General features: G+C 38.7%; 1 protein-coding gene across 1 annotated transcript; it reads left to right on the plus strand.

Annotated features, from left to right (window-relative positions):
- Positions 1-345: 345 nt before the first annotated feature.
- On the plus strand, positions 346-10,060 carry AVPR1A (arginine vasopressin receptor 1A). Its single transcript, XM_019038031.4, has 2 exons — positions 346-2,949; positions 5,192-10,060. Exons 1-2 carry the CDS (start codon positions 1,971-1,973, stop codon positions 5,476-5,478), a joined length of 1,266 nt encoding a protein of 421 aa, XP_018893576.2. The 5' UTR covers positions 346-1,970; the 3' UTR covers positions 5,479-10,060.
- Positions 10,061-21,881: the final 11,821 nt, after the last annotated feature.

Raw genomic sequence — 21,881 nt, forward strand, 5'->3', positions numbered from 1 at the left:
TTGAAGGATTTTTTCCAGACAGGTGGTCTGGAAACCTTTTACCTATTACCTTCCATCCCTGAACCATTTCAATCTTCTGCCACCTGGATATCTTGGAGAAAATGAACCAACACAACACAGCTTTCAGTTTTTAGAGCATTTCCCCCATACAGAACATTGTCTTACTTGATCTTCCCGATGACCTCAACAACAGGAAAGGCAGGTCCTTTCATTTCCATTTATAAGACGCACAGACCCAGGATTATCTAGCCACAGGAAGCAGGACTCCAGATTTCAAGTCCAGCATCTCAACGTGACAACCTTGGTAACTCTGCATGAACGAACTGGATAGTAAAGTGGAATTATTACTGAGAACTGCAATGAATAAAATCTTTTGCATTTTTTGCCTACGTTTCACAGAGGGTGATATTTTTCTGAGGCAATCAAATTTATACCACAGCCACAATACAGAAACGTTCTGACCAACAGTCATGCTCCTGCATCTACATAGCAGATAACTGCAGAAACGGCTTCCTTTCTTCCTTCTTTGTAAAATTGCCTGAAAACAGCTCCCCCTTGCTGTCCGTCGAGGCATATCTTCACCAACGTTAAAACAGAGCTGAGGGAGATCGCATTTCTGCCTCCCTCCCGCCCTGCGGAGGGGATCCAGCTGTTCGGAGTAACGGATTACTGGGTAGGTGGTTGTTTCCCCTCCTTCCCAGGGCCTCTTTCCTCTCTTTGAGATTTCCTCTTTCTTACTCCTGAGCACAGGAGCCGGGCGGGTTTTCTGTCCCTTGCCCTGGACAGCACTGCCTGGGTGGCCGCTGTCCGGCAGCTGCTCTTTGTCCACCCAAAAAGATGTCCCCACGTCTCAGTAGTAACCAGACGGTCCCCACGGACCACTGCGGCCAAATTTCCGCCATCACCGCTGTGGGAATCAGGCTTTTCCCGCAGAAAACCCCAGGAATCTAGAGAAAACTCCTTAAGTCCCTAGTCTCCATAGAGAAAACCAGGAGACACTCCCCCCAAACCCCGCTGTGAATACCGGCACAGCAGCCACGGGGGCTGCAAAGTGAAGAGTGCGTTCTTCCCGTCGCAAACATAGGGTAATAAATAGCATGCATCAAAGACGTTACTAGGAAGAGATAGCTCTTTAAGTCACGAGCGGGGAGAAATGTTTGCCCCGGGAAAATTTGCCTGGGGAATAAAATTTGCCAGACTGCTGCACGGGTGAGCTCGGTGAGAAGGAAGAAACCCGGACTGGAGGAGGTGAGGTCGAGAGCCAGGTTCAGGTGCAGGAGCTAGATGCGTGGACGCCGGTGTGTGGACTGGAGGTTTCCAGGTACCGCGCTTAGCGTGCCTGTTGAAGTCAAATGCATGGTTAAGGAGGCTAGCGAGGAAGGCTAGTGAGGGAAGCTTGTGGAAACGGCTACGAGCCCAGAAAAGGCATGACGCGTCCAGTTGTCCAAGTTTTTGGAAGGGAAAACCGGGAAAGCGCCACGGTCCCACCTACTGTGCGGAGGAATCTGCGAGTCTCCCAGCTCCACCCCCTCAACAGTGATGCAGTGGACAAACACCGACGTAGGAAGAGGAAAAAATAAAAAAAAATAAAACTCCAGGGAGCGGGGAGTAGGCAACCAGCAGTCTTCCGGCAATAGGGCGGGAGGGAGCGCGTCCCAAGGAAACAAGCACCGCATAAATACTTGAGTTGGGAACCCAGTGCTTCCGGAAGCTCGGAGCTCACCTTCCCGACCTCGCCGAAGTTGAAAAAAGGCAGAACAGGGAGAGGGGCCAGCTCACCCTGCTGTGAGCTGCTCAGTGGGCAGGCGGGACGCTGCTCGGGGAGACGCCCACTGCAGGGATCGCAGAGCCCGGCAAGCTGCGAGCGCGCCAAAGACCCTGCGCTTCGGACGAGGAGCCCAAGTCCTCCGAGACGGGGAGGGAGCGGCGCGCGAGGGCTGGAGCTCCGAAGAGGGCCCAGTAGGAGCTGCATGGACAGCATGCGTCTCTCCGCCGGTCCCGACGCGGGGCCCTCGGGCAACTCCAGCCCATGGTGGCCTCTGGCCACCGGCGCTGGCAACACAAGCCGGGAGGCCGAAGCCCTCGGGGAAGGCTACGGCCCACCGAGGGACGTGCGCAACGAGGAGCTGGCCAAACTGGAGATCGCCGTGCTGGCGGTGACTTTCGCGGTGGCCGTGCTGGGCAACAGCAGCGTACTGCTGGCTCTGCACCGGACGCCGCGCAAGACGTCCCGCATGCACCTCTTCATCCGACACCTCAGCCTGGCCGACCTGGCCGTGGCATTCTTCCAGGTGCTGCCGCAAATGTGCTGGGACATCACCTACCGCTTCCGCGGCCCCGACTGGCTGTGCCGCGTGGTGAAGCACCTGCAGGTGTCCGGCATGTTCGCGTCGGCCTATATGCTGGTAGTCATGACAGCCGACCGCTACATCGCCGTGTGCCACCCGCTCAAGACTCTGCAACAGCCCGCGCGCCGCTCGCGCCTCATGATCGCGGCCGCCTGGGTGCTGAGCTTCGTGCTGAGCACGCCGCAGTACTTCGTCTTCTCCATGATCGAGGTGAACAATGTCACCAAGGCCCGCGACTGCTGGGCCACCTTCATCCAGCCCTGGGGTTCTCGTGCCTACGTGACCTGGATGACGGGCGGCATCTTTGTGGCGCCCGTGGTCATCTTGGGTACCTGCTACGGCTTCATCTGCTACAACATCTGGCGCAACGTCCGCGGGAAGACGGCGTCGCGCCAGAGCAAGGGTGCAGAGCAAGCGGGTGTCGCCTTCCAAAAGGGGTTCCTGCTCGCACCCTGTGTCAGCAGCGTGAAGTCCATTTCCCGGGCCAAGATCCGCACGGTGAAGATGACTTTTGTGATCGTGACGGCTTACATCGTCTGCTGGGCGCCTTTCTTCATCATCCAGATGTGGTCTGTCTGGGATCCCAAGTCTGTCTGGACCGGTATGTGCCGGGAAAAGAGAGGAAAGTGCAGGGATAGGAGTGTGTGTGTGTGTGTGTGTGTGTGTGAGAGAGAGAGAGAGAGAGAGAGAGAGAGAGAGAGAGAGAAAATGAGAATCTAGCAATTTTCTTTATAGTATCTTCTAGGGCAGTAGTTTTTAAACTTCTATGTGTACATAAGAGTCGCACCTTGGAGGAACACTGTTTAAAAAAAAAAAAAGCATATTCCTGGATTCCCCATGCAGACATTCTAATTAAGAATGTCTGGAATGGGGCTCAGGACTCTGCATTTGTAGTGTGCAATGATCCTAAGACCACAATTCCAGAAACTGTGTCCCAGAGTCAGCCAAGCAACTACAAAGCCGAAGAATGACTTTTGCTAAATCACTAGCTACTGTATTAACACCATTTCAGGTCTATTGGATTCAGGGAAATATTTTTACTGTCACAACTGCTTTTTGTTGGATTGTGAAAAGTATTACAATTAATTTTAAAAATGTGTAGAAATGCCTCAGGGGCAAGGATAGAAACAGATATATATTTCCAAAGAAAGCTGGAGAAAAATTCTTTAGAAGGTGAGTAATTCCAATTTGGCATTTAGCTAATAATGTTCCTTTCTCGTTATAATCTATTTTTTTCTAACAATGATTAATAGTTTTTTCTTGGTATTTCAAAGCAGAATTATTGATAAACTAAATTCATTAGACTAATTCATTAGTCTTTCACCACTCATTTGACCACACGGCTCTACATCTCTCCACCCAACTCTTACAGTAGTTTACTGGAAATGTTCTCTACACCTACTATTGTGTTTGATTTTAATTCCTTCCCAAACTAGAAAAACTAACTTCACAGTGACTTGCAAAAAAAATTATTTAATTTTGCATCTTGAAAATATTTTCTTCTAGTAAAGACAAAAACTCAAACTAAATAAATTCCAATGCTTGTCGGAACTCAAACCAAATAAATTCAATGGTACAGTTGTTACCAGAATGTTTCTGGTAACAGGAAATAGGTATCTGGGAGTAGCTGTTCTCCTTTTGCTTTTTGGAATTGGAGTAGGGGAGGTATGTAATATGCTTTGGAAGTTATATTTGCAAATAAAACATTTCAGTATGAATTTAACTTAAATATTCTTATTGACTATAATACTAGCGATAATGAAAAATACAATATAAACACTTTATTTTTGGTTTACTATTTCTTATCTTGCTTGATCTTAGAAGCCTCTTCATATTGTCCATCAAATAAAGAAATTCAGTCTAATTATTGCTTTAGCAGAATTTACACTTAAGTAATAAAAACTTCAATTGTGCATAGATATGTTGGTGATTTTCATTCTTTGTGAATACCATCTTACCCATGGCTCCTGATCACCTTTGATAGCAGCATCTTAGCACTAAGTATGATTAAATAATAACCTGTAATTGTTTTCTGGCATAACAAGAGTGAGAAGATCCAAGTTTATATTTAATAATCAAGGAAAAGTCAGTGTTTATTATTCTTATTTTTAGAAAAGGTATATTATCAGCATGGTAGCTCCACTGTGAAAGGTTATAATATTTATGCAGTTTACCAGTGCTAATTATCATAAAATATTTTAGAATCCTGTTGGAATTTCCTAATTCTGCTGTTCTTCTTAATATAATTTGTTTGAACCACAACCACAGATGGTTTTCTTTCTTTTAAAATCAAACCAAATTTCTAACCAAAGAAAAACAACTAAAGCTTATATCATCCAGGGACTTCTTCTGTACGGTTTTCATATTATAAGAATATTTAAAACTACTAAACTTGATCCCTAATGCAATATTTTTTCCTGAGTTATTAGGATAAATACAATTTGGTATACATGGTTATTTAAAATTATCTTAAAATTTCATTACAACTGTAGCCATTCTGTAACTGCTGTGTCATTAGCACATGCTAGTTCGAGTATAGAAGATAGAGATTTTTTAAATCAATTATTTAATAGTCTTAACCTCATAAAATTCCCACTCAATTCTATTTAAATATTTTGATAGTGTTTTAAAAATACTTGAATTAATTTTAAGGCATCTTGCTTACAAAAATATTTTATAGTCAAGCAATTTTCAAACACTCCCCATTTCCCTGATTGATAAACAAAATAGTTCATTTTCTATGATAATCCAGAAGGTTATGCCTTTTTAATTAGTTAATAGAAAAATGAGTTTATCCATGGTTCACTTACATTACATGATTTCCCTTTATATTTTTCATGCAGAATCAGAAAACCCTACCATCACCATCACTGCATTACTGGGTTCCTTGAATAGCTGCTGTAATCCCTGGATATACATGTTTTTTAGTGGCCATCTCCTTCAAGACTGCGTTCAAAGCTTCCCATGCTGCCAAAACATGAAGGAAAAATTCAACAAAGAAGATACTGACAGTATGAGCAGAAGACAGACTTTTTATTCTAACAATCGAAGCCCAACAAACAGTACGGGTATGTGGAAGGACTCGCCTAAATCTTCCAAGTCCATCAAATTCATTCCTGTTTCAACTTGAGCCTTGCGTTCATGCAACTTGATTCTTGTGATTGACTTTTTGGCTCATTAGCTGAATTGAGCTAGAAATCACAAGAACAAATACACTTTATTAATATAACCATAAATCAATTCATTGGGTACGAGACTGTGTTTCTAGTTGCATTTTCACATTGCTACCAAAAACTAGACATTATTTTGTATGGAATATTAGTGGAAACATGCTGTACTAAAATATGCAGGTCTGATTCCCAGAAATACAACAGAAGTTATATTTTTAAAGGAAAAATCATAACCACCCTAGCTTTATATTTTGTTGTTGGTTTCTTTTATTTTCATTTCTAACATAAGTAAGACTTGATTGGTTTAAAAGTCACATAAAGTGCGGCACTATTTCTGAACAAAGAGAGCTCATCATCAGTCTTAATATTCAGAGAAAACTTCAGAGAAATTATGTTTTCATCCATTAAAATTAATTTGTGCATCAGAAAATGCAGCCTTAAACAGTGTCCTGGAGATGGGATGGTACCTCCTAGGAGTACAAGTGCCTGGGGTGTAATGAGCTCCTGCTCATTGTGGCCAGTTTAGAGTTCTATTAGAAGCTATCAATCACCTTGCATTTCAAAACGGTAACTTTACAACTGGCAGAGGCCTCCTTTTGGTTCCTCACATATTATTGGTCAAGAAAAGCATGAAAACTGAGATGCTGAAGGTGAGAGGAAATGTTGACTGGCCAAAAATATCTTTTATCCCCAATGTGAGGTTGTTTTAAAGTCAGATTTGTATAAGGAAAGCCAAATTTTATTAAAAGAGTAGAAAAGGATTGCTTAAGGTACTCTGGACTTTCTCTTGGACATTGTAAACGTATTTTGATCAGTGTTACAAGGGTATCCTGTGCTATGCTGGATATTAACAAGATCATTATCTTCATGTTTGGGGAATTCAGATTCATAATATGAGTATCATAAAGAGTGACTCAGGATATAAAGTGTCCCAACACGTTTAATTAAAAATAGCTTTGTCTTTCCAATCTCTCACTCATCTAACAATTGCAAAGCAGAGATGAGACAGGGTTGGGACATGGGTGACAGATGGAAAGAGAACTGCTCTGTGCCCAGACTGGCTTCCTTCATTATTAAATCCACAACTTTAGGCAAGTTTCTTAAACACGTATAAAGCCTCTGTTTCCTTGACTTACCGTGGGGTTGATAACACTTACCTCACAGGGTTGTTGTAAGGACTAAATGAAATCAAATATGTTAAAAGAGCTTCAGAAATAGTAAAGTACTATACACATGCTAGCAGTTGCTTTTATTATAGCCTTGGGATCTCCAAAATTGCACAGATGTTTTCCAGTTTATTTTTCATTAACTAGAATTGGTTCATTTCATGGCTGGGATATAAAATCCTAAAATTTAAATATAGATCGCTGATTCATTGGACAACATTTCCAGTGACCGCTCAGCTTGACTTCTCCTGCCTGACTAAAGTTTTCCAATTTAAAGACAGAACTTGCTTTTCTTTGAATGCAGGTAGATCAAAGCCACCCACAAGCATCAGTTTTTTCCATTTTTAAACAGAGACCAATTACACTACTTTGCTGTTGTTATTACATTTTTCATTAATGGAACTCAGTGATTTTTTTCCTAGCTATTTTGTCTGGCTGCTGCTTCTTCTTAGAGATCATGCAATGATTTGAGGATACATCATAAATATTTTGCATCCTTAAGAGGAAGTAATAGTTGCTTTTTTTTGAAACAGAGTCTTGCTCTTTTGCCAGGCTGGAGTGCAGTGGCGTGATCTTGGCTCACTGCAACCTCCGCCTCCCGGGTTCAAGCGATTCTCCTGCCTCAGCCTCCCAAGTAGCATGTGCCACCACACCCAGCTAATTTTTATATTTTTAGTAGAGACGGCCAACGGTTTCACCATGTTGGCCAGCATGCTTTTAATAGTATTATTGAGTTTCTTTTTTTACCTTTGTAGATAAGAAAATGAGAACTGGATAGCACTGTGAGAACCCAGAAGCGATAACTTCACTCCTCTTCATTCTTCTGCCTTTTGAAATTCTCAGCCCTTAGGCTCCTTGTATTGATAGGCCTAAAAACATGTTTCCAAATGCTTTATAGAGATTATAAACCTAGGGGCTCCCTAGGTTTTCAAATTCTTCTTTCTAAAAATAACAAATATGTCTCTTAAAGGGTATTGTCCAATATAAGCCATAACTAAATTAATTAATTCATTATTTGAGTTAGAGTAGCATCTCAGTAACCCAGCACTCGAAGACTGTCAGTCCTTTTAACAACTCTTTGATAGTTCAAAAACTAAAGCTTTTTGGTTTGGAACTAAGATGAACCCATTTTTTTCTAAATCCATTTCCAAAGTAAGAACCTCAGAAACTATAGATCTTGCTTCAAAATGTTGATATGTACCCCCAAGCAAAACAATTTAATTTGAATGTTATTTCTGAGAACAGCTCACAAAAAAAGTGCATATCACCCTACCCAGTTGTATTTTCTCCTTTTAAATGTATTGGGAGATGAGATAGTAGAAAATGGGCTGGGGAAACATGAGATCTGGGTGCTAGTTCTGCACTAGGCAAATACATGGTCTTATTCTCTGCGGTTTAGGCTGAGAAGTTTCATCTGTCTGGTTGCTAAATTTTCTCAATGTTATGTACCCAGAAATGGACGTCACATATCTCAAAACAATATTTCAGATTGGAAGGAATCTACCTGCCTGTCTGTTTCAGAAGAAGAGAAACTGAAAAAGTATTCCAGGAAGGGAAGTTTTCCTTTTCTTGACTAAAGAGAAGACCTGAGATATTATGCCAAATAACAGCTTACAGTCAAGAAAAAAATGTGTTGCAGCACCTTATTTTATTTTTCACAGTTAACAGTGGGAAGATCCTGCAAGTACACAATTTTAATGCCTCTATGTGGGTATTAGGAATGTGATATATAAAAAATGTCCAATAGGGAGAAACTAATCAGTTGGGCATTTGATGAATATTAACTGATGATGGTAAAGAAACAATTTAGAGTGCATTATTAAGTGCTTAATGGGTTAATTTTGGAGCATGTATTCTAAAGTGTAAAACTACTTGGCTTTTATTTTGAAATTTCATTTGGAACACAATTGTGAAGGAAATCAATGAAATTCTTGGGTTAATTATATACTTGTTTTACATATAGAATTTCTATCATCATCAAAGAAGTCTTATGCCATGATTTCGGGAAGGGTATGGTTTTAGAGAAAAAATACTAAGCAGTCTTAATAATACACAGGACCCTGCCAAGCTTATTACAGTTTCTAGAATGGACAACTACCAATGATTAAGAAACAACTTTCATCTGTTATTACACAAGCAACCCAATTAGGTTAAAGTTTGATGTTTTCAGACTCTAAAGCCTATGTTTTTGTAACTTAATTGGACTTTTGGAGTGTTAAATTATGGCTTCAGAGTTTGACTCTACCTAAAATGTAGTTAGATGCCAACCAGGGAGAAATTAAACCTAACCCTTCACCCCAAATATCAGAGGTTAGACAAACCCACGTTAACTGGAGCCTTATGGATATTCATATTGGAGGCAATAGCTTTATTTAGAGTAAGCCCAGGACAGGGCCGTCTGGGATGCTAGTTCTGGAAATGCAGAAGCAGCCACTGTATCCCTGCCCACCCCCTCCATCCAGCCCTTTTGGTACTACTCAGTATTGTTGACAACATTTGGAATCATAAGTAACATAGGACAGTAAGTATTAGAGAATGATTCTCCGTTAGAATTGGACCTCTGCCGATTTGAGCCAAAATTTAGGAACTATTAAGAAGAAAGTTTCTTTCTTTTGAGTGCTTAAGACAGTGTAAATGGTTCGAATCACACACATTTTAAGATTCCATTGTATACATAAGCATTTTAAGAATATTGTTTTAACATAATTATTAGGCATACTAAGTTATCATGAATGAAAATGTACATGTGACCTGTAGTATGTCATATATTATTATGGCTAAATGTTAAATGCCATTTTTTTGCTTTTAGTTTTATGTATTTTTGTATGTATATATACCCACATTTTTACATTGATTTATGTTCTAAATAATAATTAAAACAAAGTATTATAGAATGAATGAAATATTTTTGTGTTCCGTGGTCAAATTATTAATAAATTCAGGAAAGAAAATCTGATGGTAAATCTGATATAAATACCAGAATAATTATTATTAATATAATATGTTCACATATGAAGGTATATCTTCATACTACAGGATTTCTGACTTGAATATATTCTATAATGCTTTAATTCATTAACATAACAAATGTACTAAGAATTAATGTTGCATCTTTAGTATTCCATTTTTTGGAACTGTTTTTCAAATGTTCTATATCCTCTAGCTTATTATGCTATCAAAATAATTTCAGTGTGTTTTTTCCTGGGGCAACTGAATGATTCTTGTTTTGAATGAGTGATAAAATGTTTTGTGATAGTATCTAATATTTGGTCCTTTACAGAAAAAATGGCTTGTGGTACTATATTGAAAAAACTATTGTATTTCCTCAATTTTACTGTGTGTTGTCTTGTTTCTATAAACAAAAATAAGTTTTGGATTTGTTTGAAATAATTCTTTTACAACTTATTTGACAATGAAATATATTTCAAGTTAATTATTTTGACTTTGAAAAACTAAAGACTGGTTTTACAGTTGGTAGCTATTGATAGGTTGATATTTGAGCACAAAAATGTTTGTGCTTTAGTGACCATAGCAAGAATAAGTGAAATTTGTAACTGCCCTTTCAATAAGTTATAATTAAGGAATCAAATCAATTTTGTTATAGTCTGTATTTAGACAACCAAAATGATCGAGGTTAGCTGACGTCATGTTTGTCATTCAGCCCTAAAAAACATCATCTATGTGCATTTATTTCTTAATGTTGGTAAGACTGACTTCTGGGGCCTAAAGATTAAAAATGTTCCCATTTAATAGTCTTCAAAATTAGAATTTTTTCCCAGTAGACTAATAAGTTTAAATTATATTAACTGTATAATTTATATTGTCTAACTTTTTTTTCTTTTACAAGTCGAATCTTAATAGAACAAATTAAAATATTTATTTTGGGTTTGGCTTAAACCATAGACGCAGGGAATGCCCAGAATGGAAGAAAGAGAATTTGAAGTATCTATTTTAAAATACCACTGTTATTTCAAAAGATTTATAAGTGCCTAAAAATAAACAATATTTGTACCAAAGACATTTTCACAAAGTCCTATGGATCAGGTAAAACTAAAATAATAGTTTCATTGTACACCAGAAGAGACTCATAAAGAAATTCATAAAGGAACATTTTTAGTGCCAGTCATATAAAAAATGTTCAATTAATGGAATTAATATAGATATTCTAAATCCATATATATATATATACACACACACATATGTATATAGTAATCCATATGTAGTATTATAAAATATTGTGAATGTTTACAATAAAAAGCTTTAATTACAAGAAGCAGTAATGTACGGTGACAAAAGTACTACAGGAGAGAATCAGGAGCTCTAGTATTTCCACCATCTATAGGCAAATGATAGTAGGAAGTTCACTTTAATGCATCTGGGCACTTTGGTAGGCCGAGGTGGGCAGACCATGAGGTCAGGAGTTCGAGAGCAGCCTGGCTAACATGGTGAAACACCGCCTCTACTAAAAATACAAGAATTAGCCAGGTGTGGTGGCCGGTGCCTGTAGTCTCAGCTACTTGGGAGGCTGAGGCAGGAGAATTGCTTGAACCCAGGAGGCAGAGGTTGCAGTGAGCCAAGATCACACCACTGCACTCCAGCCTGGGTGACAGGGCAAGACTCCATCTCAGAAAAAAAAAAAAAATCATCTTGGTTGGAAAAAAAAAAGATTTAGAGATTCAAGCCCAAACTTAAAATAATTCTAATAGAAAGGCTTTGTCACCACCAGAGTAATGGACGCTAGTCCTTAGGCACAACACAGTGGGACTTCAACAGAACTTAAAGTATATACTTTAACCCCCCAACCCCTGCCAAAAAATCCAGCTTTTATGGTTCACCAAAGTATCCATGTTTTTACCGCATCCCCATCCCATAAGCTTGTGTCACGTAAGTAGCTACAGCCTGGAAGAATGTCCCTAAACTGTACCTCTCTGTGCTCACTCTTTCCTTTAATTTTGAAGTAAAGTAGTTTTAGCCTCATCTCATTCAGTATGCAAATCCTGTGCCTATCCTTAGATTTTTTTTTTTATTATACTTTAAGTTTTAGGGTACATGTGCACAACGTGCAGGTTTGTTACATATGTATACAGGTGCCATGTTGGTGTGCTGCACCCATTAACTCATCATTTTAACATTAGGTATATCTCCCAGTGCTATCCCTCCCCCTTCCCCCCACCCCACAACAGGCCCCAGTGTGTGATGTTCCCCGTCCTGTGTCCATATGTTCTCATTGTTCAATTCCCACCTATGAGTGAGAACATGCGGTGTTTGGTTTTTTGTCCTTGCGATAGTTTGCTGAGAATGATGGTTTCCAATTTCATCCATGTCCCTACAAAGGACATGAACTCATCATTTTTTATGGCTGCATAGTATTCCATGGTGTATATGTGCCACATTTTCTTAATCCAGTCTATCATTGATGGACATTTGGGTTGGTTCCAAGTCTTTGCTATTGTGAATAGTGCTGCAATAAACATATGTGTGCATGTGTCTTTATAGCAGCATGTTTTATAATCCTTTGGGTATATACTCAGTAATGGGATGGCTGGGTCAAGTGATATTTCCAGTTCTACATCCCTGAGGAATCGCCACACTGACTTCCACAATGGTTGAACTAGTTTACAGTCCCACCAACAGTGTAAAAGTGTTCCTATTACTCCACATCCTCTCCAGCACCTGTTGTTTCCTGACTTTTTAATGATCGCCATTCTAACTGGTGTGAGATGGTATCTCATTGTGGTTTTGATTTGCGTTTCTCTGATGGCCAGTGATGATGAGCATTTTTTCTTGTGTCTTTTGGCTGCATAAATGTCTTCTTTGAGAAGTGTCTGTTCATATCCTTTGCCCACTTTTTGATGGGGTTGTTTTTTTCTTGTAAATTTGTTTGAGTTCATTGTAGATTCTCGATATTAGCCCTTTGCCAGATGAGTAGATTGCAAACATTTTCTCCCATTCTGTAGGTTGCCTGTTCACTGTGATGGTAGTTTCTTTTGCTGTGCAGAAGTTCTTTTGTTTAATTAGGTCCCATTTGTCAATTTTGAATTCTGTTGCCATTGCTTTTGGTGTTTTAGACATGAAGTCCTTACCCATGCCTATCCACCATGATCAAGTGGGCTTCATCCCTGGGATACAAGGCTGGTTCAATATACGCAAATCAATAAATGTAATCCAGCATATAAACAGAACCAACGACAAAAACAACATGATTATCTCAATAGATGCAGAAAAGGCCTCCTGACAAAATTCAACAATCCTTCATGCTAAAACCTCTCAATAAATTAGGTATTGATGAGACACATCTCAAAATATTGTTTAGTTTGTGGAAGAAACAAGGGAAGGGAGAAAGATAGGAAGGACAACAACATAAATTAATATGCACTTCCAAACATTATCCAGCTACATAGCAATTCTCAAATTTATATGATTGAGAAACCTAACTTTTTCAGAGAATGTTGACATAGTTTAGTAATGAGGGGGAAGACAATATCAGAGAAAAAATGTTTAAAGCTGTGCAAGGCCACAGAAAGCTCAATATTATAAAGAATATTTATCAAGTCTATCCAATTGGTGAATATCCTGCAAATTCACTCTCTCAGTCCAGCATTTGATTGGAATGAAAAGAAACAGGAACCAATAAAAATAACATTACATTTATTTATTCATCTAACATCTCAAGTCAGTGGGGTTTTAATATTCATTCAACAAACAAATATTGAGTTCGACTATATGGTAGGCATTGTTCTAAACACTGTGAATATAATAATGAACACAACTGATAAAATCCTAACGAAGTATTCTTTCTATAAGGCTAAAAAGTTATTATATTCTCCTCTCCTTTTCCCAGTCCTCTCCTTATGCAGGCTCATAGGTAAAGGGTGAGGGGGGAATGCATACAAGTTTTCTAGACAGCCACATATCTTGTAGAGCACTCATTTCATCAATGGAAAATTATTTACAATCTTTCAACACTAATTAACAAACCCACAAGTATCAGAAAGGTATGGATAAATCTGAAATGCACATTGCGACATGAAAAAAGTCAATTGGAAAAGAGGACATACTATATAATTCAAATTATATGACATTCTAGAAAAGGCGAAATTGTAGCAATGGTAAAAAGATCAGGAGTTGCCAGGGATTTAGGGGAAAGGAGAAGGATTGATAGGTGAAGCACATGGGATTTTTTTTAGGGGAGTAAACTATTCTGTATAATATTATAACATTGGATGTGTGAAATTATACATTTGTCAAAACCTGTAGAATAATAACATAAAAATCGAACCTTAGTTTTCAACTTAAAAAATTATTTCACAGGATTCCATCTGGGAATCCCAGTATGGAATGCAGAATGTGACAAAGTAATCTAATCATATTATAAATGTATGAAACAACTTCCCTGAGGGGGTTGGGGAAAAAGGTGCCGACCTAAGTAACTTTAGAGATTAATGAAGTCTGTAATACTGAAAGCAAAAGAAAGTACACAGAAGCAGTGTGCTTTAGTTGATAAAGCTGTTTACCATAGGAGTAAGGTTTAACAATTCTGATACTGCTATACATGTATTCTGAGATTGAACGGCTAAGTAAATGGATGGTGGGAGCCAAGTATTTCACTATTGGAGTTGGAATTTACAGAAAAGCAAGTAAAGGTGGTTAGGATGATCTGTGTGGCAATGGATTAGAGTTGGAGACATCAATATGAACTCATGTTCAGTATAATATAGATAGAGGTATTTACATATGGAAATATTTCTAGATATGTGGGTATACATGTGCTGGTATACATATATGTACAATATTTTCTTGGTCTGTCAGTTGAGAGAGCCTAGAAGCAATGACACCTCAGAGGCAACAAGCACACCTGGCATCCAGACCATTCTCCAAAACACAAAACAAAATTAACTAAGGCTCCTTGGAGAAATGTCTGATTCCAAAGACTGGGGCACAAAAATATAGAAGTTGATCCTTGAGCATCTTGTAGTGCCAGAAAAAAAAGAAAGAAAAGAAAAGAAGGATGGAAGAGAGGAAGGAAGGAAGAAAGGAAGGAAGGAAGGAGGGAGGGAGGGAGGGAGAGAGGGAGGGAGGGAGTACTGCCTGACAGTACTAAGGGCTGACTTGAAGCTAGTGCAGCGAAAGAAAAGTAACACCAATTCTCAGGGTTATGTGCTTTTTCCTACCCACAGTCCACTGCTTGAGGGCAGGCAGAGTTAGAAGAGAGTTGGATTTAACAGGGGTTTGGATATTGTCCAAATATATAGCCTCGCAATAGTGGGTCAAAGGAATTGAGGCTGTACATAACAGATTATAATGAAGGTAATAATTATAATCATTATTTACAAATTATGACATCACTGACCTTGCATTTGTCCATGCCCCAGAATCAACCAATGTCAGATTTATGTCTATACCCTCTAAACAGAATTCAACCTTCTAGTTTCAAAATTAAATACCCCTTTTGGTAGGAAGTGGAGAAGAAGAATCATTAGTGTTAGCATTGAGCTCTGAACTTGTGTGTCATCTTTATGTGTGTAACTATACAAATAAATTTTAACTGATAAAATTTCATATAGAGGTAGCACATCTGCCTAAAACAAAAATTTATGCTAAGAAATTATTTCACAAAAAAATTCAGATGGTACCTAGAAGTAGTTATTAGATCGATTATTTAAAATTAAACTTCTTAATCACTTCGGTCAAACACCTAGTTGAATACTTTTACTTTTTTTTCTATTTGACCATGAGTAGTTTGTTTTGATGTGCACTATGATAGAAAAATTGCTATGTGGGGTCGGGAATTACAGCCAGCCTCTAAATATAGTATCCCAGATGGATGGCGTTTTTGTTTGGGAAATTCATAGGCCCTTTTAATTATGTAAAGTATGCCTCAAAGGGTAAGAAGGGATTGCTGAGCAAAGAAGAGTTGAATGTCTCCGCATATTAAAGTGTTATGATGTCTGTAATCCATAATATGTCCACATAGATAGTGTGATATTATGTATAAGTTAGGCTAAAATACAAGCCTGGTGCATTTCAATGTTCTAATTAGGACTTCACCCGGAGTGGTAGAAGGGAAAGGGGAAGCAGCTAGAATTTTATCAGAAAAGCCCCACCCACCAGAGATGACTACTATAAGAATATTGGTGACTTTTCCTCTGATTGACAGTAGATATTTTGTTAATTAACATAATGGTGAAATCAGTAGCTTATTTATCAGCATAACGGGAGTTAAAAATAGGCTCTCACCTATTATGAAAAATAGTAACATTCAAGATATGTGGATTTGTTAACATACTTTAGAACAGGAATTGGCAAACTATGATGCACAAGCCAAATCTAGCTCATCCATGTTTTAGTTTGTCCTATGAGCTAAGAATAGTTTTTACATTTTTAAATAATTGAGAAAAATCAAAATGAATATTTCTGACACATGAACATTGTATAAAATTCAGATTTCAGTATCTATAATTAAAGTTGTATTGGAAAACAGTCACAATTCTTTGTTCGTGTACTTACTATGGGAAGGATCAGCAAACTTTTTTTCTGTAAAGAGTAAGAAAGTAAATAGTTTAGGCTTTACAGGGCATACCATCTCTGTCACAACTATTCAACTCTGCTTGTAAAGCACAAAGTTAGCCACAGGCAATAGGGAACCAATTGATTGTGAGTGTGTTCCAACAGAGTTTTATTTAGAAAAGAAGATAGTAAGCAGGGTTTGGCCTGCAGGCCATAGTTTGCCAGCCCTTGGTCATGGCTGCTTTTGTACTGCAATGGCAGAGTTTAGTAGTCACAACAGAGGCCACATGGCTTGCAAAGCCTGAAATATTTACTATCTGGTCCTTTACAGATAAAGTTTATCAACTCCTACTCTAGAATATAAGTGATATAAGATCAGGGACCTTGTCTTTCTTATCTATAGCTATCTTCCCAGAATTTACAACAATGCCTGGCATACAGTAGGCACTAGTAATTATTTATTGAGTGAATGAACGATGAATGAATGAACACATATAAACTTGCTGTGCCTGAAAACTTACTATCGCATCATGCAGCCCATTACATTTTGGAACAGTCTAACAAAATATTGTGCCTTATAGAAGTTGAAATGTGTCTTCCCGTAATTTCCACCCAAGATCTGTTATGTACTTCTTTGCTACTTATAAAAATCCAATCCGTCTTCCACCTGCAACTTCTTCAAGTGTTTGAAGATGATTCTCATGTTCCCTCAATTGCCATTCCTTGACATTCTCAGGGAATATAAGAATCATCCCTTTAGACTAAATGCACTAAAGAGTGTCTTGTAACTCTCCTTCCCATGATGTGGTTTTTGAGTTCCTTAGAACATCGATGGCCTCTACTGAAGATTAATAATCCACAAATCACTTGTTTGTTTTTAAAAACCTAGCTATGAGACTAGGAACAAAAGGTTAGTGCAGCAGGAATCTGCCAACATGCTACTTTGTCATTGGAACACATATGGCAACATTGAGAATTATTCTTCTTTAAATGACCAATAAATGAAATGAGTTCCACATGCTGAAAAGTATTCTCATTACATGAAGAGTACGCCACACATTATTAAGTTCTATTAATCTCACTTTTATTATTTTTATACTGGATAGGTCTCTCTAAACTTTGGAGAGATATAAAGTTATTCTCAAATAACTAAATTTTTATTTTATTTATGTACTTATTTATTTTTTTGAGATGGAGTTTCACTCTTGTTGCTTAGCCTGGAGTGTAATGGCACCATCTCGGCTCACCGCCCACTCCGCCTCGCGGGTTCAAGCGATTCTCCTGCCTCAGCCTCCCGAGCAGCTGGGATTACAGACATGTGCCACCATGTCTGGCTGATTTTTGTATTTTTAGTAGAGATGGGGTTTCTCCATGTTGGTCAGGCTGGTCTCGAACTCCCAACCTCAGGTGATCCACCTGCCTCAGCCTCCCAAAGTGCTGGGATGACAGGTGTGAGCCACCATGCCCAGCCAATAACTAAATTTTTTAAAGCAAATGTGCTACTTTAACAAGTTTGTTTATTAAGAAAATTTGTTTCTTTGTCCAATTAATAAGTGACAACCAGCAAATTTAGTATACCTTTCATTTTCTCATTGGCATTTATATGTACAAGTGCCATTTCTGAAAAAGCATTATATAACCCTGTGATTGCCTTGATTTCAGACCCAGTCTTTGGAAACATTCAGCCTATTTTTAGTGGCATTCCAGACCCTATAGCTACATTCAGTGATTTACTTCCCCATTTATGTTATTCTTCTGAACTTCTCTCCCCTGAGGTTCTCCTATGACTGAAGAACAATTTTAAGCTACTGTGTTCTGTTCTATTACAGTGAACTGAGACAGATAATAGCATTCCTAACCTAATGAGACATGCCTAATATAATTTTGCTGTTAATCAATGTATCTTTTACAACAGATGGACCACTGTGCAATATAATTAACCAAGACACATTGAAAAGCATAAATATTACTCTCTTACCTGGAGAGTTAGATGGAATTGCAGGAGGTTATTTGAATTTAATGGAATCTAATGGCATTCCAGCTGTAGTCCTTGGGTCCCCAGTGAACATAGATTCTCATGGTAGCACTGAGTTTGATTCTAGTTACAGGATAAGATGCTCTAGTGTTTGGTAGGTTCTCATCCTGTACAGGGAGACAAGCAAGAGGGTAAAGAGAGTTTACTCCAAATGACTCTAATCTTGGACACTCACTAACCAGAGCTCAAATGCAAAAGAATGTTGGACTAGAAGTTACTTTCCCATGTCTCTTTTTTAAAAACACTTTTCAAAGACCCTAGAAAATCAAATAGTGACTTAAGGTTTCAGAAATTATCAAGCCTACTAGCGGAGTGATGTGGCAGAATGAACATAGACTTGAGATTGAGAAACACTTGGAGCTGAACCTTGCTCTACCTCTTGCCAGCTATGTGTACGGGGCAAGGTTCTGCATTAGAGTTTTAGCTTCTTCATTTGTAATATGGAACCACCTACCTAGATGGCTACTGTGAGGATGAAGTGATGCAAACAGGTAAGACATCTGATATATAACAGGCCCCCAACCGATGTTAGTTGCCTTCATTGCCAACAAATGTGGAATGATCCCCCTCCTCTGAGTTCCATAGAGAATGAGAATAAAGAGTAGGAAGGGGTTTATCAGGTTGTAAAACATTCAGTGCTAACATCCTGGCAAACCAGGACACACTGTTCAAAGGGCTACATTTGATAAACTATCCCAAGTATTCAATATGTGGCTGTTATCTCCTTCCTAATATCCTGAATAGCGTTTTCTATTGTTTCAGGGAGTAGGGTTGAAAAACAGGTATTCGTGATGTAAATAATTTGTTTTTTCAATCACATAATTGAAGACTGTTAACTGGCTTTACAGAAGTGATTTTCAATGGGGAGTGCAGTTTTGCCCCTCCCAAGAGACTTTTAGTAATTCCGGAAAGATTTTTGGTTATCATAACCAGGGAGTGGGAGAGGGTTCTTCTGGCATCTAGTGAGTAGTGGCCAAGGATGCTGCAAAATATCCTACAATGCACCAGCCAGTACCTCCTCTCTCCCATAAGAAAGAATTAGCCAGCACAAAATGTCAGTAGTGCTGAGGTTAAGAAACCCTATTTCTAGAGGCTAATACCTATTTTCCTTAAATCTGTTCTTAAATATATGTTTGAATAGCTCATAGAAAAAAAAACTAACAGCATACCTGTCCTCTCTCCCCCATTAGTACCTAATTTTTGTACAGTTCAATTATACAATAATGATAATTGTGTAATGCTTTAGAAATTTACAAGATGTTTTCACATGATAGCTCAGCCCTAAGAATAACATTATAAGGCATTTATTTATAATACCCATTTTATAGAAATAGAGACAACCCTAGATCGTACATTAGGAGCAAAACCAAGGCTCAATCCAAAACCTTTTAATACTGCATGTCGTGCTTTCCTCTGCCTCCTGCTCCACCTGGCCTCATTCTGTTTCATGCTATTCTCAGCAGAAAGAATCTGATCACCTAAGTCCCACAAGGCAATGGATCTCAACTGAGGGGATACATGAGAATCACTGGGAGATTTTAAAATATAAATTAAAGGCCTATCAAATCGATTATATCTGAATCTCTAAGGATAGGGCCAAGACATGTATATTTTCCAAAAATCTTCTTCTGGCCTGCCCTCTGCTTCAGAGCACAAATCAAGTAATAGCAATGACCTTTCCAGAGGATCTTGATGTTAACATTTCTCAACCCAAAGAAATGGATCTTTAATGGCATCCTGGGCATCAGAGCAAGTTTTGAGTGTGTTAGGAATAGTTTTCTGCTAGTGAAGCTTCTCAACTACTAAAAAAATGATGACATTTTCACCTGTTTTTAAGACCTTTTAAATTCTAGGTGAAAGTAATTTTTTAAATCAGGCCACATTTGTTGTTTTCTTCTGTATACTTTCTATGTCTGTCACACACATTATATGCAATAGATTTCATAACAAGAAACATAATACATTAAAAAGCAAGATGCTTGAAAAAAAAAGCCCATTAAAGACTCAATTGGTGTGGAAAATAACAAGATCTTTATCATACAGCTTCTATATCTGGACTTCAGTTTATTCCAGTACCTCCTGCCATTTCTCAACCTTGTTTGCATTCCTAACTCACAAGTGGCTTTCTAACTGGTCTCCTTTTTACCACAATCCCCATGATGGTCCATTTTAGGCTTGTAATGATCTTTACAGATACTTATGCAAGTGCATTGCTATGCAGCATTCTCTCTGTGGGCAGCATGGGCACCACTTAGACACCTGTTAGAAATGCAAAATCTACATTTTAACAAGATCCACAGGTAATGCACATTCAAGTTAGAAGTGCACTGTTCTAGTGAGTTTTCCCTTCTCAGGGGTGGGACACCCCTGAGAGGTTTCCTCAACCAACTCATACTAATATAGCTCAACACTATAGCAATTCTCTAAAACAGTGGTTCCCAAACTGTGGTCTCCAAACCAGCAACATCAACATCACCTAGGAACTCATTAGAAATTCATATTTCCAGGCCTATTTCAGACATACTGAATCAAAAATGTTGGCGGTGGGCCCGGCAATCTGTGTTTTAACAAGCCCTTCAAGTTATTGGTGCACACTAAAATTTAAAAACCATGTTTTCTGAGTCATGAGTCATCAACCCTAACTTCATATTGAAATAATCTGGGGAGCTTTTTGCAAACACCAATACCTGCACCCAACCTCAGGCAAACTAAATCAGAGTTTGAACAAATACATTGGCAGGTGATTCTAATGTGTCATAACTGGGGTTGTGAGGAAATGTGAGTATGGTTGATAAAATATCACAGGTCTAAGCCAATGTTTCTCAAGTTTGACTGATTAGAGGGAGATGAAAGACATCCCAGCCTCACCCACCTCAGCGCCAATTTGTCTGGGGTGGTCACTAGGGATATATTTTGTAACGTTTCTCACGTGATTCTAGTGTGCAGCGAGCATAGAAAAGCACTTGTCAAATGGCATTTATAGAGGAGGAGTGATATGCTTTGGCTGTGTCCCCACCAAAACTCATCTTGAATTGTAGCTCCCATAATTCCCACGTGTCATGGGAGGAACCTGGTGGGAGGCAATTGAATCATGGGGGTGGGTCTTTCCCATGCTGTTCTCGTGATAGTGAATAAGTATCACGAGATCTGATGGTTTTATAAAGAGTTCCTCCCTACACAAGTGCTCTCTTGCCTGCCACCACATGACTTTGCTCCTCATTCACCTTCAGCCATGACTGTGAGGCCTCCCCAGCCATGTGGAACTGTAAGTAAATCAAACCTCTTTCCTTTATAAATTACCCAGTCTCAGGTATTTCTTTATTAGCAGCATGAGAACAGACTAATACAAGGAGTATGAGATTTAGAGGTTCAGTGGTTTATTGACTTCAGTTTATAAGAAAGCCCTCAAGAGTGTCAGGAGTAGAACTCCCAAGTCCTAATTCCTAACCAATGCTCTCATTCATCTACATAATTTCTTCATCCTTTGTGTGAAACATAGCTTAGCATCTGCCTTCAAATGGATTTCATTTCCCCCCCAATGTTAAAGGTCTATAAGAAATTTGATTTTTATCCTCCAAAGACCTAAGTACTCTGACCAAGACATTTTAGGGTAAAAGATATGACTCATGCCTTTTTAAAGAATGAATATTGGCCA

Source organism: Gorilla gorilla, chromosome 10, assembly GCF_029281585.2.
Source record: "Gorilla gorilla gorilla isolate KB3781 chromosome 10, NHGRI_mGorGor1-v2.1_pri, whole genome shotgun sequence".
Taxonomy (NCBI): domain Eukaryota; kingdom Metazoa; phylum Chordata; class Mammalia; order Primates; family Hominidae; genus Gorilla; species Gorilla gorilla.

What these genes read in the sequence shown, in the direction of transcription:
- AVPR1A (XM_019038031.4), top strand. Translation starts at nt 1,971, where the DNA reads ATGGACAGCATGCGTCTCTCCGCCGGTCCCGACGCGGGGCCCTCGGGC. An exon ending in TCCCAAGTCTGTCTGGACCG is followed by an intron (nt 2,950 to 5,191) that starts GTATGTGCCGGG and finishes TTTTTCATGCAG; the next exon opens with AATCAGAAAACCCTACCATC.